The sequence below is a fragment of the Balaenoptera ricei genome, chromosome 14 (genome assembly GCF_028023285.1).
Source record: "Balaenoptera ricei isolate mBalRic1 chromosome 14, mBalRic1.hap2, whole genome shotgun sequence".
NCBI classification, from domain to species: domain Eukaryota; kingdom Metazoa; phylum Chordata; class Mammalia; order Artiodactyla; family Balaenopteridae; genus Balaenoptera; species Balaenoptera ricei.
In genome coordinates, this window is record NC_082652.1 from 6,615,595 (window position 1) to 6,631,919 (window position 16,325).

General features: G+C 46.4%; 1 protein-coding gene and 1 non-coding gene across 2 annotated transcripts in view; both read right to left on the reverse strand.

Moving 5' to 3' along the window:
* The window catches only part of DNAH10 (dynein axonemal heavy chain 10), a 149,108-nt gene extending 132,990 nt beyond the window's left edge, over nucleotides 1–16,118 (reverse strand). Inside the window, exons 1-5 of the mRNA XM_059893951.1 lie at nucleotides 15,845–16,118; nucleotides 12,219–12,290; nucleotides 8,400–8,500; nucleotides 7,176–7,284; nucleotides 3,144–3,259 (exon numbers count right to left, since the gene is read on the reverse strand). Of these exons, the coding sequence (XP_059749934.1) occupies nucleotides 3,144–3,259; nucleotides 7,176–7,284; nucleotides 8,400–8,500; nucleotides 12,219–12,290; nucleotides 15,845–16,058 (612 nt within the window). The 5' untranslated portion in view covers nucleotides 16,059–16,118. The remainder of the gene's footprint in view (nucleotides 1–3,143; nucleotides 3,260–7,175; nucleotides 7,285–8,399; nucleotides 8,501–12,218; nucleotides 12,291–15,844) is intronic.
* TRNAG-UCC (transfer RNA glycine (anticodon UCC)) lies at nucleotides 1,205–1,277 on the reverse strand. Its single transcript has one exon. It is a non-coding gene; the product is annotated as a tRNA-Gly (tRNA).
* Nucleotides 16,119–16,325: the final 207 nt, after the last annotated feature.

A 16,325-nucleotide genomic window follows, 5' to 3' on the forward strand; every position in this document is an offset into this window, starting at 1 on the left:
TGCAAATGGCATTATTTCGTTCTTTTTTATGGCTGAGTACAAATGAACTTATTTACAAAACAGAAATAGAGTCACCGATGTAGAAAACAAACTTATGGTTACCAGGGGAGAAAGCAGAGGGAGGAGGGATAAATTGGGAGATTGGGATTGACATATACACACTACTCTATATAAAATAGATAATAAGGACCTACTGTACAGTACAGGGAACTCTTCTCAATACTCTGTAATGACCTATATGAGAAAAGAATCTAAAAGAGTGGATACATGTATATGTATAACTGAGTCACTTTGCTGTACAGCAGACTAATGCAACATTGTAAATCAACTATACTCTAATAAAAATTTTTAAAAAAAGAAGCAAATCACACGTCATGTTCAATAATTCATGCACTCAAGTTGCCTCTGGCTTTGAATACGCTATAATAGAAAGTAACAATACAGTGACATGGTGAACTACTCCAGCCCAGAGCACAGATCTAAAGAAAGAGAAATTATATTTGACTGAGAATGGCCCAAGGGTAAGGAGTTTGAACCAAGCCTGAGGTGACTACTCAGAAGATAATACTGTATTTCTTTAGCTGCCGCCAGCCACAGGGCAGCTGAGTTAGAAACTACGGCACAGGGAAGCGAGAACTGTGTGTTAACCCATCAGCTGAGCTCCAAGTTTGTGTGAAGGTTAAAATAAAGAAGATACTGAGCACACGGTCTTTGGGAAATCGAGTTGACGGAAGCATGAATTTATGAAATCACTTGAATACAATTACATAACTTACCCCCACATAGAAAGTGATGTACAAATGCCCACAGGTTGGTTGGCTTCTTTGTTTGTTTGGTGGGTTGGTTGATTGGGTTGGGTTTTGATTTTTAGTTTTGCCCGTTTTTCTTAAAATTTGATACATCTTTTAAGACTCTTTTAATCTACATGTACTTCCAATTTATTGAAGAACCCAGAATGTTTTGAGTTTCCCAGCCTGGATTTTGCTGACTGCACTCTCATGGTGGAACTCTACAAGCTCCTCTTGTCTTTTCCTGCAAATTGGCAGCTGGGTCCAGAGACTGGCTCAGAATCCCTTTGCCAAGACTATTGGTGTTTCTTCTATCAGGAGACAAATAATGTTTGGTTTTTCTCTCTTTTGGGGGGGGTTGTTTTTTTGGTTTTGGGGGGTTTTTTGGCCACCCAATGAGGTATGCAGGATCTTAGTTCCCCAACCAGGGATCGAACCTGTGCCCCCTGCAGTGGAAGTGCAGAGTCCTAACCACTGGACCACCAAGGAAGTCCTCTCTCTTTCTTTTTTTCTTTTTTTTTTGATTTTAGCATCCATTGATGTTCAATACCTAGATCCTTCAACACACTGAGAGCTGCACTACTGAAATAGTCTCATTCTAAACTTTCTTTTTTTAATAGCTGAAATGCTTTTATAAAGAGACACTTATCTATTTGATTATCCAGTTCATATAGACAAGGCAGAATAAATGGTTAGAGCCTTCCCTTTACTTGCCCAATTTTCAAAAATAATAAATTGGCCCCCTATCATCCTGCCCCCTAGTTTCCCTCTCATCTCATTCTCCTCCTTCTATATTCTCTCCCTTGGTTGTTTCATCCAGTCCCTTGGCTTGACACCATGTCAGTGGCTCCTGTTTTGTAAAGGATCTCTCTGGTTGGCATGTGGAGAATATAGTGTAGGGGCAAAAGTAGAAGCTGGGAAATCTATCAGAAGCCAACTGCAATAGTCCCAGCAAAAGACAACATTGAGGTCTTCCTGGCCACCCCATCCAAAATTTCAAAAGCCCTACTTTTACCACCTGCCAACATTTCCTAACCCCCTTCCCAGGTTCATCTTTCTCCTGAACTCCTGTCACTATCTAACATACTGTATATTTTCTCATTGATCTTGTTTAACGTAAATCTTCCTGACTAGGATGTGAGGTCTGTGAGGCACAGACCTTGACTATGTTGATTACTGCTATAGAATACAGTAAATGCTCAATAAATATTTCTGGAAGAACCCCTTGAGTTCTCCCCTGAGCTCCAGACTTACACATCCTGCTTCACACCTCAACTTGGATGTCTAGGAGGCATCTCAAGCTTAACATGTGCAAAATAGAGTTCTGGGTTTTTTCTCCAGATCCCTCCACCCCACCCCCCCATCTCAGTAATGACTCCAAAATCTCCCTGCTTGTTCAAACCCAAATCCTAGGAATCATTCTGGATGCTCTTTTCCTAAACCTCCATATCCAAGTCATCAGCGAGTCCTGTTGGCTCCATGTCCAACACATTCTTGATGCTGTCTGCTTCCCGCTCCCTCCCCTGACTGAACTCCGGAGCCTAAACAACCATCATCCACCACTTGGACGTTTCCATGGCCTGCTATTAGGTCTACTGGTCCTATACGCTCTTGCCCCTGCATATGTTGTTCACACAACGGCCAGAAGAAAAATGCAAACCAGATCATTTTATTCCCATGCTTCAAACCTACCTTCCTTTCCAAACTTCCCTCACTACTCTCCAGCTGCACTGGTCATCCTTCTGTGTCTGGAGCAAGCTAAGTCTGCTCCTACCTCAGGACCTTTGCATGTGCTGTTTTCTCTGCCCAGGATGCTCTTCCTGCAGATCCTCACATGTCTGATGCCTTCACCTCATTCCCCCCTCAATTCAATGCCACTTCCTCAGAGGGGTCTTTCCTGACCACCTCAGTCCCACCCTATTACATATCCCTAATAACTTATCATTAGTGAATAAGGTTGCTTATGGGCTATTTTATTGGTTGTCTATAAAGAAAGCTCCGATGTCACCTCCCTAGCAAGGTCGTCCCTTACCACCACCCCCTGCACACACACACATATGCATGCACACACGCATGAACAGGTCATTTCTATCACATTACTAGGATTTATTTTCCTAATGCCACCTGTCACTACCTGATATTTTCCAGTTTATGTGTTGGTGTTTGGTGTCTTTCCCCCAGTATAAGCTCCCATAGCACAGGGCTGTCATCTGGACTGCTCACTGCTCCCCTGTCCCCAGGGCCCATGACAGCACCTGAAATCTAAGAGCTGCTGACCACCTCTTCGTGGAATCAGTGAATTAGATGGCCTTACTCTTAAACAGTGCTGAGATCCTTTTTTCCGTCCGTACTTACCTGACATATAATATCCTTCAGGAGACCAAGCACGTGTGAATTTATAATTCCATACTCCAGTGTTTTGGGCATAATTTCCAGAGCTTCCTTCATGTCTGTCGCCTCAGAGATGGTCTCTAAACAGGAACAGATTTGGGGAATGACATGAGGAGGGAAGTGGACACAGCTAACATTTCCCAGTGTATGGGAACCAGCTGCTCCTCCGCAAGTAACTACAAAGGAACGTTCCAGGCACAGGTCAGGATATGCGCTCACTGAGAAACAAATACACGCTGAGGGTCGTGCTGTGGTTCAGAGGTTCACACAAGCAGCACCCAAGAGCCACACACACGAGCTGATCTAGTTGGAGCGTCTACAGCTGAATAAGGATAGAAACACTTTGGATTTTCTAGAAACGCTTCTTGGGCTCCTTGCTTGCTTTGTCTCCCCACTCCCAGCCATGCCTCCCCAATTCATCACCAAAGTACCTTTCAAGTCATGGGCTTTTGGTGGGTTTTTGTTGTTTTTTTCTTCATTGTTTGGCCACACCGCACAGCTTGCAGGATCTTAGTTCCCCGACCAGGGATCAAACCCGGGCCCCGGCAGTGAGAGTGCCAAGTCCTAACCACTGGACCACCAGGGAATTCCCAAGTCATGGGGTTTTAAAAGACAAGTTTGGGAACAGTCTACCTCTCGGCCAGGTTTTCTTTGATGTGCACTCACTCCCTCCCCATCTCCCCACCACCCCCCTGATCAAAAAATCAGTCAGCACCAATCAGCTCGCTAGACACTTTAAAGGTCCCTTGGACCCTTCTCTTAATCTAACTGGGAAACACAGCAAACATATCAACTGCAATTATTTCACAAGATTCAGCCTAAATGCCTTTCCCTGCATCTGTGTAGACGCGCACCATTCTTTGCCTAATAGGTTTCTTTCTATCAGATGCTTCTTTACTGAAATAAATTTACTTAAAGGGAAACTATGTAAAAACTAAGTATGAAAAAAAAAAAGAAAGCTTGACATCAGTGAAAGATAACTGTAAAAAAAAATATGATGAGAGTAAACAGTAATAAAGCTGGGGTAAATGCCGTTCCACCCTGCCCAAAGCTGATTATTGTTGTTACAGTAAGTCCCCTACATACGAACCTTCAGGTGGAGAACTTTCAAAGGTGCGAACATGCATCTGGTTCCAGCAAGGAACCAGACCCTGCGCCATCAACGTCAGGCGTGAGTGCAATTGCAGCTTGCCCTCCATCTCCCACTGCTGACGATCCTTCAGCTCTACCATCTCCCACCTCCTCTCCCTCCTCCAGTCAGTAACTCTTCCTGCCTGTTCACTCGATGCCAGCCCCTGCATGCCAGCTGTTGTACTGTACTACTGTACTTTTGAAGGGACTGTACTGTAAGATTAAAACTGCTTTCCTTATTTTTTGTGTTTGTTTATGTATTATTTGTGTGAAAAGTATTATAAACCTAATACAGTGCAGTACTATATAGCCAATTGTGTTAGTTGGGTACCTAGGCTAACTTTGTTGGACTTAACGAACCAACCGGACTTACAAACGCACTCTCAGAAGGGAACTCATTCGTATGTAGGGGACTTACTGTATTGGGTTGTGATTACTGTTAAAAGGGAAGCATTGGGCTTCCCTGGTGGCGCAGTGGTTAAGAATCCGCCTGCCAATGGAGGAGACACGGATTCGATCCCTGGTCCAGGAAGATCCCACATGCTGCGGAGCAACTAAGCCCCTGTGCCACAACTACTGAACTCCGTGCGCCTAGAGCCCGTGCTCCGCAACAAGAGAAGCCACTGCAATGAGAAGCCCGCGCACCGCAACGAAGAGTAGCCCCCGCTCGCCGCAACTAGAGAAAGCCCGCACGCAGCAACGATGACCCAGTGCAGCCAAAAATAAATAAATAAATAAAGTTTAAAAAGGGAAGCACTGAGCTGAGGTTGGCCCCTCCCCGGACAAGAACTGTGACGGGAGTCGCTGTTTAATGCTGAGCCTCTATCTGTCATCTTTCTTCTTATTCCCACTCACTTGGGAAGAACGAATTACAGGAGCTCAGAGCTTAGCGGTGAGGTCGGGATCCAAAGGGCCATCATAGTTCAAAAAAGGAAAAGAAAAGCAACAGAATGTTTGTTCTAGAATTTAGGGTATGCTATGCACAGGTTGGGAGGTAGAGGCAACGGCAGAAGAAATGGGGGAAGCGCAGTCAGAGAGAGCGGAGGGTCAGCCTGGATGGAATATGGCAAGAGGAAGAGCAAGGGGTCAGAAGAGACCAGAGAACAATCACCTGGGCAGTGCAGTGGGAATGCACAGCGGGAACATCCAGCCAAGAAGTTACCCTGCAGGATGAACTTGGCTTCTGAGTGGCACCTCCGTCTAAAAAAAAAAAAAAAAAAAAAAAAAAAAAAAAATATCACACAGCCGGGACTTCCCCGGAGGTCCAGTGGTTAAGACTGCGCTTGCAATGCAGGGGGTGCACATTCGATCCCTGGTCGGGGAGTTAAGATCCCACCTGCCACGAGGCACGGCCAAAACATTTAAAAAAATGAAATAAAATAAAATCACACAGTAACGTGGAGAAAGCCCACCAAAACTCGTCTTACAACTCAGGGAGACGTCATTTTGAATCTCCCTCTAATTGTTATAAATAGAACTAAGATGATATCAATGCGGTCAATGCTCATTACTTGCAGTAGTTATGTTCTATGAAGTCACCACGAACACAGAATTAGTGGATGCTGAGCCATTGTTCCTACAGGAAATACGGGTCTAGGTTCCTGTGAACCTCTGGTCACAACATTTTCATCAGCCATCAATGTAAGCAGACCTCGGAGATACTGTGGTTTCGATTCCAGATCACAATAAAGCGCATATCGCAATAAAGCGAGTCACACGGATTTTTTGGTTTCCCAGTGCAAAAGTATGTTTACACTATGCTGTAGTCTATTAACTGTGCAATAGCATTATGTCTAAAAAAAAACAATGTATATACCTTAATTTAAAAATACTTTATTGCTGGAAATTCCCTGGAGGTCCAGTGGTGAGGGCTCCTCGCTTCCACTGCAGGGGGCACAGGTTTGATCCCTGGTCGGGGAACTACGATGCCACATGCCGTGTGGCACGGCCAAAAAATGAAAAGAAAAAACTTTATTGCTAAAAAATGCGAACCATCGTCTGAGCCTTCAGTGCATCCTAGGAGTAACTTCAAAGATCACTGATCACAGATCACTATCACGAATATAATAAATAATGAAAAAGTTTGAAATATTGAGAGAATCACCAAAATGTGACACAGAGACATAAAGTGAGCAAATACTGTTGGAAAAATGGCCCTGATAGACTTGCTCCACACAGGGCTGCCACCAACCTTCAGTTTGTAAAAAATAAAAATGCAGTATCTGCAAAGCGCAATAAAACGAGGTCTGCCTGTATATAACCTTCTTTATGTGTGATTCCGTTTAAAGACACCTATTTAACACTACTGTTGATTCACTAACATTGAACTCATGGCCAACAGCACCATTACTTACGTCTGAACGAAGCTTAGGTAACACACGAGTTTTCTCTGCCAGGCACATCACAGCCTTCCTGTTCTCTGAGCGCTAGCCAGCGCTTCAGGACCTTCCTTGGGGACATTTTAAACAGCGAAATCACCCAAAAACCCCACAAAAATTAGAAAACTGTGGTACTAAACAGAACACGATAAAGACACTTGTTTATAGCATTCAATGAAATAAGAAGGCAGTGCACGGCCTTGCCCAACCTCAGCTGGGTCCATGAGTGTTGGGTGACTCAAATTTTCCCCACTCTGTATATGTCCTTAAATGACCATGAAAGCATCGAAATACTGATTGGGAGTTTAAAATTTTTGAGTGAGTCGTTGAATTTGCAAATATGGAATCCGTGAATAATGAGGATTGACAGCACTGATAAAAAAGCTATCTTCTCAAGGACATGTAAAAATTAAAAATGAGTCTCAGACATATACACACGCACGTGCATGCACACCCACACTCACACACGCTCATGCTGGAAAGGTACCTTTTGTATTTCTGAGAAAATATACCACATTCTGGTTCAGAAACTCCTCAGGAACAGGAGTACGAAGCACATGGAGATATGTCTTTTCCACGATTTGCTTAACAGTTTTCTGAAACACGGGGAACAAAAAAGTCACGTGGAGATACAACCGTGCATCCAAATCACCTAATATTCACGTACACTTGAGCTCTCCACTCCACGCACTGCTGAACTCATTTCCCAGCAGACCACACACATGAGCTGAAATTCACCCAGACGCTGAACTCTAAGCCTGACTCTTTCACCAACTGGCCACTGCAGCTACACTTGAATAAAGTGACCTGGGAAATGCCCAGATCGAGCTTTTCTGGGCCACAAATTGCAACAAACCTGTTCTGAATTCGGGTATTTTGTGGGGAAGCATATTCACAGAGCAGCTGAACCTAATTTCATTTAGCACAGCTCAGGCCAAATGTGTTGACATCCTAACTTTAGGCTCCCTCCCTGGGATTTGTGCAGTAAATGGTAACTCAGCAGGCCTGGGTTGTCCAAACCCTGCACATTCCAAAGGTTCTCAAGACTAGCCCGGAACCAGCTGCTGGGTGATGACCTCTAAGCTTTTGGAACATCCTGGCTGATCTGAGCAGCTCTGTATACCTGGGGCCTTGGGTCGTGCTGCAGAGTTTACACTAACAACATGATTTATGCTGAATGCCCTGGGGCCCTGGGGCCCTGGGTCACCCCGCATCAGTTTGGCCTCTGGGGCGCCCGGGGGGCACTGCAGACTAACTGTGGGCACTTCACACCTACGTGATTGACCCCCAGTAAAAACCCTGGACACCAAGGCTTGGGTGAGCCCCCCTGATTGGCACAATGTCCTACGTGTTGTCACACATGGCTCCTGCGAGAATGAATGCTGTCCTTGAAGCCCCACTTGGAAAGGACAACTTGTGTCTATTTTCTCCTGGACTCTGCCCTGTGTGCCTTGTTCTCTGTTTATACTAATTTGCATCCTTTCACTGAAATAAACTATAACCATGAGTATAAAAGCTTTCCTGGGTCCTGTGAGTCATTGTGGCAAATCATTCAATCCGAGGGTGATCTCGGGGACCCCCAGACACAGGATTCTATCATCTCCACTCCAATACAATACGTTCCTTGTATGAGCTGTGTCGGTTACCCAGACTCATCCGAGGGCGTGAAATTCCCATTACCCCACCCAAGAGGAGAAAGAGCCATGCGTACTTTGACATGGGGGTTCTCTACCCTTTCTTGGTCCATTTCTTCACCCTCTAGGCCAGTGGAAGGCTGAGGTATGGAATACGTTCTCAGCTGCAAATTCTTAGCTGCAAAACATGATTCAATGCATGAGATGAAATACTTGGAAAATGAGTTTTCCTACCATCAAGACCAGACCTGCATCTTGGACAACAGCATATTTCATTCAATCGGCACATAATCAAAAAGCTGAACGTACATTTTTTACAAACGAATCCTACTGAAGCCTTGACTTACATTATAATTAGGAGAGTTGTGCTGCAGTTTTGATGGGTCCTCAGTCGGAAATTTAAAATGTGCGTGCGTGCATGTGTGCGTGTGTGTGCATGTTCCAGCTACAGGGTCCAATGAGTGACTTCTCTGAGATTTTTACTTAAAAGGGGGGGGGGGGTTATCCTTAGGATGAGACTTATAGTTAACATGTTAGCATCTACTCCTTCTTCACTATAAAACTTGAAACTGATGGGGGACGGAAAGAAAAGTAATCTAAATAAAATGAACGTATGTATGCCTTGCAAGTCTACGGTTATCGACGTGGACCTGGAAACCTCACAGTTGCCAGTCACAGCCCTGAGAGCTTCTGACGAAGCCTGCAGAGAAGGGAGAGCTTTCCCGAACTGTTTGGCTCTTCCTTCGAAAGGCACTGGACAAAGTCAGTGCGACTTTGGAATCAAATCAAAGTGTGGGGTCGGAATCCTCTCTGCAATGGGTTTTCTCATCCATAAACTGGGACAATAACATCTACTGGGTCAGACTCGGGAGGATTCGATTATAGGTTGGCGGAGTGTCGGGCACGCTGGCTGGCAGAGGAAACAGTCTACGGCCGGGAGAAGCAGCATTATTACAGCAAGAGCAACAGCCTGGACTCAAAAACACACTGATGAGTGTACTCAATGCCACCGAGCTGTATGCTTAGAAATGGTTAAAATGGCATTTCATGTTACATATGTTCTACCACGATAAAAAGAAAAGAGAAAAGAAAAAAATACACTTGGAAGGAACGTTAATTTGCTGTGTCAGAGAAGAGTTTCCTGACCCTTTTCTCAAGCAGCCTCCTCTCTCCCAAGTCTTTCCTGATCACGGATTTATTGGTGCCGAAGCAGGAAGCCATCAGTAAACGTGGCTGTGGCCCTCATGACCACCGTCTGCCTTATCAAAATCCAACCTAGACAAGTCTCAGTAAGAATGGATGGTCTGTACTTCTAAACATGTAGTCCTCCCTCTCCCCTCCCCCAATCTTTACTAGGGAGGGGATTATGTTGTGGTTAAAAATAAATTCTTCTGAAAAAACTAAGATGACTATAGGAAACACTGCACATCGCCCCAATCCTTTTTCCCCTCTGGTTTTCAAATACTCAGGATCTTGGTAAAGTGCAGCGTCTAACCCACAGCTTCTGCTGCTGTAAGTGAAGGTGAGTTTCGGGAGGAAGGGGGCTGTTTAGCTCCGCTGGCGACGTGATGGTCCGGAGCAGGGTTTCCATCTCAGCACTTCCGGCACTTGGGGCTGGATCGTTCCGTGCCGTAAGGGCCAGACCTGAGCGTCGTAGGACGTTTGGCAGCACCCCTGGCCTCAACCCATGAGATGCCAGGAGCCCCTGCCCTCTAGCTGTGACAACCAAAAATGTCTCCAGACATCACCAAATGCCCCTGGGGGCCAAAATCACCCCTGGTTGAGAACGCAGCCCAGAGAACAGGGTCAACGCATGTAGCCACGGCTGCTATTATCACTACAGGAAAGTAACTCAAAGCCTGCAGGGGACCGAGCGTCACGGCCCAGCCGGGAGTGTCACAGCAACCTCTCTAATGTAGACATTTCAATTCCTTAGCAGCAAAAGCCTCGACTCGGGCCTCAGATTCGCCCAAAGAAATGGCATCTGTAGCTGGCACAGTGGAAGCCTTCTCTACACAGCCCACGCCGTGCGCTGTTGGCTGAGCTGTCGGAGACACTACCGTGCTAAGCCTGGGTGGTTTTATGTTACGTGCTGTTCTGCGGGGAAGGGTGCCCCCCCCGCCCCGAATTCGTGCCCACCCAGAACCTCAGAATGTGACCGTATTTGGAAGCGGTGTCTTTGCAGATATAATTAGTCAAGATGAGGTCTGATAAAATAAACGTTCACATATTGAGACACAGAGAAGTCGTTCTGGCTTCTACGTGAGTTCACTTGGATTTGATGCTAACTTAAATAGCTTGTATGTGGCCTATCAAACAGAGATTGTACATCTGCTTTCATTATTAAAGAAAAGGGCACACTGACCAGAAGTAAAGAATGTCCATGTTGAAAATAAAGATTATAGAGTTACAGATGTAGAAAATAAACATATGGTTACCGGGGGGGGGGGGGGGGGGGTAAGGGAGGGAGGGATAAACTGGGAGATTGGGATTGACACATACACACTACTATATATAAAACAGATAACGCATAAGGACCTACTGTATAGCACAGGGAACTCTACTCAATACTCTGTAATGGCCTACAGGGGAAAAGAATCTAAAAAAGAGTGGATATATGTGTTTGTATAACAGATTCACTTTGCTGCACAGCAGAAACTAACACAACATTGTAAATCAATTATACCCCAATAAAAAATTTTTTTAATAAATAAAAAATAAAGATTAAATGCCTCCCTTCCTGGGACGCCAGCGCTGGTCCTCCTTTGATAATACGACTCCCTTCCCAGGTGCCAAGGCCTTGCTGTATGTGCTGTACATGTACATGCTGGTCTGTTGGTTTTTTGTTTGTTTGTTTTTTGAAACCTTGAAGAAATGTATCCCTGACTTGTTTAATGTTCTTTGTTCTGACAAGATATAAAACTGTGCTGAAAACCCTGCTTCCCCAGAGCAGCTTCTCAGAGTAACCTGGGAAGCCGGCCCCAGGCTATAGTCCTCAGTTTGGCTCGAATAAAAATCTTTTCTATTCTTATTACTGATTGTTTATTATTTTCGTCAACAGGTCATAGTGGAGAGGGTAGTCCCTGAATCCAATGACTGGTGTTGTTATGAGAGAAAGGAGGTGAGTGATTCAGACACACACACACGCACACACACACACACATATATATACACACACATACACACACAAATACACACAATCACACACATACACGCATGCACACATACACGCATACAAATATGCACACACGCATTATATATAAAAACACATACACACACATACACACATATACACACACATATACACACAAACATACATACACACACAAATACACACATTCACACATACACACATATACACACACGTATACATACAAACACACATACACACAAATACACACATTCACACACACATTCACACATACGCACACGTGCATGCACACATACACATACATACACACATACATGCATACACACATGCACACACACGCACACACACACAGGGCAGACAGCCATGTGACGACAGAGGCATAGATTGGAGGGACGTGCCTACAAGCCAAGGAACATCAAGGAAGCCTACAGCCACCAGAAGCTGGGAGAGGCCAGGAAGGATCCTCCCCCAGGGCCTGCCCACACCTTGATTTTGAACTTGTAGCCTCTGCACTGTCTCCTTCAAGGCAGTGCTGTTGTTCTAAGCCACCCAGTCTGTGGTCCTTGGTTATGGCAGCCCCAGGTAGTTAATAATGAACCTATGCACACCCAGCACTTTCTCCTTGTACTTCTTACCAAGTCGCAGCTTCACAAAAGTAAAAAGCAGAAACTGATTCTCGTCTGGGCACGTGGACCCCTCCCTCCGGACGCATGCCCCCCAGTGCCGCTCACCCCCAATTCCAGACCTGATGCTCTATCCGCCGACTGGGTCTCTTCTTCCTCTTCTTCCTCCTCAGACGGGCCAGGAATCTCGGCGTCTTTATAGCCACATAAAGCAAAAGAAAAAAAAAAAAAACGTAATTGTTCCACTGCTCTCCTTGGCACTGGGGGTTGGTCCGTGGCCCCGGGAGAGTCGTGCCTATTCCGGTCAGCTGGAGGAAGTCATCGAGAAGACAGGACCTCTGCCCGGCCCGCGAGCTGGCCCCGGGCAATCAGAGGCCCCTTGCCCCCGCCCTGTCCTGGGGATGCCCACCCTGCCCACCATGCCCACCGTGAGCGCCGTCTCAAGGATGCACCTGGAGAGATCAGGTGTGGCTGAGACCGCCAGACAGTGTGGGTGCCTGAACCCCGGGAAGGCCTCTCTATAAACTCTTAGATGCCGGCGGGCGGGCAGTGATCTCGGCCAGCCACGCCCAAGACCGCCACCTACTGATCCCGAGTGGCTGCCTCTTTCTCTGGTCTCTCCTTGCCCTCCGTGTATGGGGGTGGTTTGCGAACCAACGCACAGTCCCACAGAAACATCCCAGTTACTGGAAACAGCCTTAAGGGACATGAAAGAAAGATTTGTGCAAATTCTCCAGGGAGATGAAGGACACAGGATGATCACACAAGCACCCCAAAGAAATATAAATATAAATGACCATCATCCATAAAAAAAGAGGCTCAACTCCACTAATTATGATACAAATGTACATGAGAACGAGGAAGTGCATCCACCTTTCATCTATGGGGTTGGCAAAATTTTTAATGATAATACCCAATGTTGGCAAGGATGTTGGCAAATGGACACCTCATCACCGTTGCCAGGTGTGGACCGGGAGGGCCATTCTAGAGAGCAGTTTGGCAGGACCCATCCAAGCTGTAAATGCACGCACCCGCCTAACCCACGGTTCCACTTTTAGAAATCTCTCCCACGAAATACCGAAAGCACATTGTGACGTTGTGTGTAAAATAAAATACTGCGGAAAGATAAATGTCCATTCATTAGGGAATGGATAAATAAAATACGGTACATCTATAAAGTTACATAGATCTACAGGTACTGACATGAAAAATTCTGCAAGATATCTTTGAGGGAGGACCAGTCACAACATACTATATAAAGAGTGATCTTATTTATGATTTCAGGAACTCTATATATATCTACATATTATCATTGTATACATACCATTATCTGGAAAGATATAAATGATGACAGATAGATAGATAGATAGATAGACAGATAGATTGATCTGAGAAAAGATCTGGAGGGATATACACCAAACTACCACTAGTGGTTACTTATAGAAATGGGAGCAGGGTTGAGGGAAGAGTGAAGGATTATTTTTTCACTTTTTATTTACTGTGTTTCTAAATTCTATGTTATGTGAATTTTTAAGAGAACATCTTCCAGTAATACTTACTGGAAGTAAGTATTAATTACTTAACACCGTGTAATTTTTAAATTACTGTGTAATTTTGCAATTTCTAAAAATTACTGTGTAAAAATGTAAGCAAGTTATTAAGTGATATGGACAGGATGATTCCATTTTGTTATTTCAAGAAACAACACATGCTTAGCTATTAGAACAGCATCTTGGACTAGCTGCTGCTGGTCTAGACACCCCTCTTTCCTCAAGACCACCCTGCCAGCATCTGTCTCCATTCAAATAATTTTTAACTAGGAGCAGAGAGGTCTTGACCAGAGGAGAGGCAGAAATAGAGAGAAAAGAGGGATGAAGGGACATGCACTGACCCCACTCCAGGTCCTCTGGACAAACCAGAGACCCCATAAAGGATCCAATAAAACTGTCCAAGGGTCTTTGCGAGTCTGCAGGCTTCATAAGCAGAGGGTGAGTGACAACTTGAAACCCGGAGTTGGGGAGGAGGTCCCGTCTCCCCACCTCTGTCCAGAACCCAACCCCCAACACTCAACACCATTCTAGTGCCCCCAGGAGCAGTAGCTTTGAGTTTCTGGGGCCGGCATCCTCAGCAGGGAATACACTGCCATTCTCAAGATGTGATGACAGTGAGAAGACCCAGAAAAGGAGGGGAAGAACGTTGGGGTGGGCTGAGGGGTGGGTTAGAGACAGACCAGAAACAGACATAGTGCTCGGAGGAGTTCCGAGGACACTTTGGAGGAATTAAGCAGGGGGACCCTCGTAAGTGAGACTAAAATCTCATTCCACACAGAACGGGGGCATCCTGCCAGGAGACACTGGGCTGAACATGTGGTAGTATACACAGCACAGAAAACAGCCACGAACTATTAACAGAAGCCCTCAGAGGTCACAAGAAGTCCAAGTCGCATTCATTTCTTAGGGTCTTGGTATATATATATTTTTAAGTATACAAAGTCAGGGTTACTGAAATATGGTACATGTAAAATAGTCAATCCTGTTAGTGCATCTTTGTATCCAGAATTTCACTTGGTGATCATGAGAGTCTAAATTCAAGGTCCTATTATAATGTAACATCCAGGTCCAAAGGTCTGCTGGGGAAGGGAGGGGGGGATAGAGTTAGATTCCAAATGTTACGAGGGTCATCCCTCTGGGTGTCATTTGCAATTTGTTATTGTTTATTTATGGGCTTGGATTTTTCTACAGTGAATATGTGTATTATTTTGTGCAAAGAATGTACATTTAAAATAAATGTGCCTACAACCTTTTAAGAAAAAAGAAGTTCTGCCTGGCTCTGCCATCCCACCCTGTGAAAGATCCTGTAGGGGATCCAGAAGTCTCGTGAAGATGTGACAATAGCACAGGAGACTGACATTGATGGGACACATCACACAAACCCGGTCCGTGACAGCTGCACTGATACTGGTGCTCCTACTGGGAGAGAACTTGTGTGTCTCTCAGTCTCCTTTCTGAGTGTCCCCTGCACTCTGTCCTGTCTCCCCCTCCCCCCCCCACCCAGGCCGTCTCTGTGTCCCTGGGCTGGACCAGCCACCTCCACAGAAGGTTCTGGGCATCAGTCACTGTCATTTTTATTTAAAATGCTAAATTGTCCAACATAAACGTTTAAATCTACTGTAATTTTTTAAAAACCTTGTTTTGGTGTTACTTTACAATAGCACGTAGGGAGCCTGGGAAAATAGGAAGGGGCACGCTTCTCCACCTCTGGGAGACCCTGTCACCATCTGAGAGCGTGAGGATGAACTGACCCTCTCAGCCCCTGGGCCACTTCTCTATCCGTCTATGACACGTCACTGGACAGCGACACATATTCTTCTGAGTCTTTACTATGTGATCTGTGTGGGTGAGCTAGTTAACCCTCTCTGTGCCACAGCTTGCTCATCTGTAAAATGGGGTAACAATACACCCACGTCATGGGATTAATAGCTGATATACGCATTTGGAACTGTACCTGGCACACAGTAAGCGCTAAATGAGTGTTTGCGTGATTATTAATTCAAGGTCCGACTTTCCAAGTGAGCTTGTCCAGTTCACCCAGTGGCTGGACTGTGCCTGCACACGGTGGGCGACAATACGCATTTGCGGACGGCACGGGAGGCCAAGAGCGGGGTGGGCGGGGGTCTGCAGTCCCCGCGGTGGTGAGGCCGGGAACGGGGCAGGAGGGGGCGCGGCGGGAGGGCGGCCGCGGGGCTCACCGATCTCCATCTCCACTTCCTCGGGCACCACCTTGCGGTAGAAGAAGAGAGTCGAGGCGCCCTCCTCGTCGCTGGTCTGGTTGAGGAAGTGCAGGATGAGGTCCTCGACCTCGCCGTCGTTGCGGTTCAGCAACTCCTCGAAGAGCTGGGGGTCTGTGATGCCGAAGGCGGTGTACACTCGGTCGCGCATCCACAGCACCCGCAGGTCGTCCATGGCGCCGCAGAGCCGGCAGCAACCGCAGCACCGGGCTCAGGGAGCAGAGCGCCGGGCGGGCGTCTGTGGCAACGGCGCCCCTAGCAACGGGCGCCCCGGCAACGGCCGTAGCGGGCGCGGGGACCCACGGTCTCCGGGCGCCCCTGCACCCGGGTCCCGCGCTCACAGAAGCGCGAAGCGGGACCCGGGAAGGCGGCGCGGAGCGCCTGGGGAGGGGCCGCGGCGCCCCAGCCTGCGCGCGGAGAGGGGCCAGGCCTCTTCCCCCGG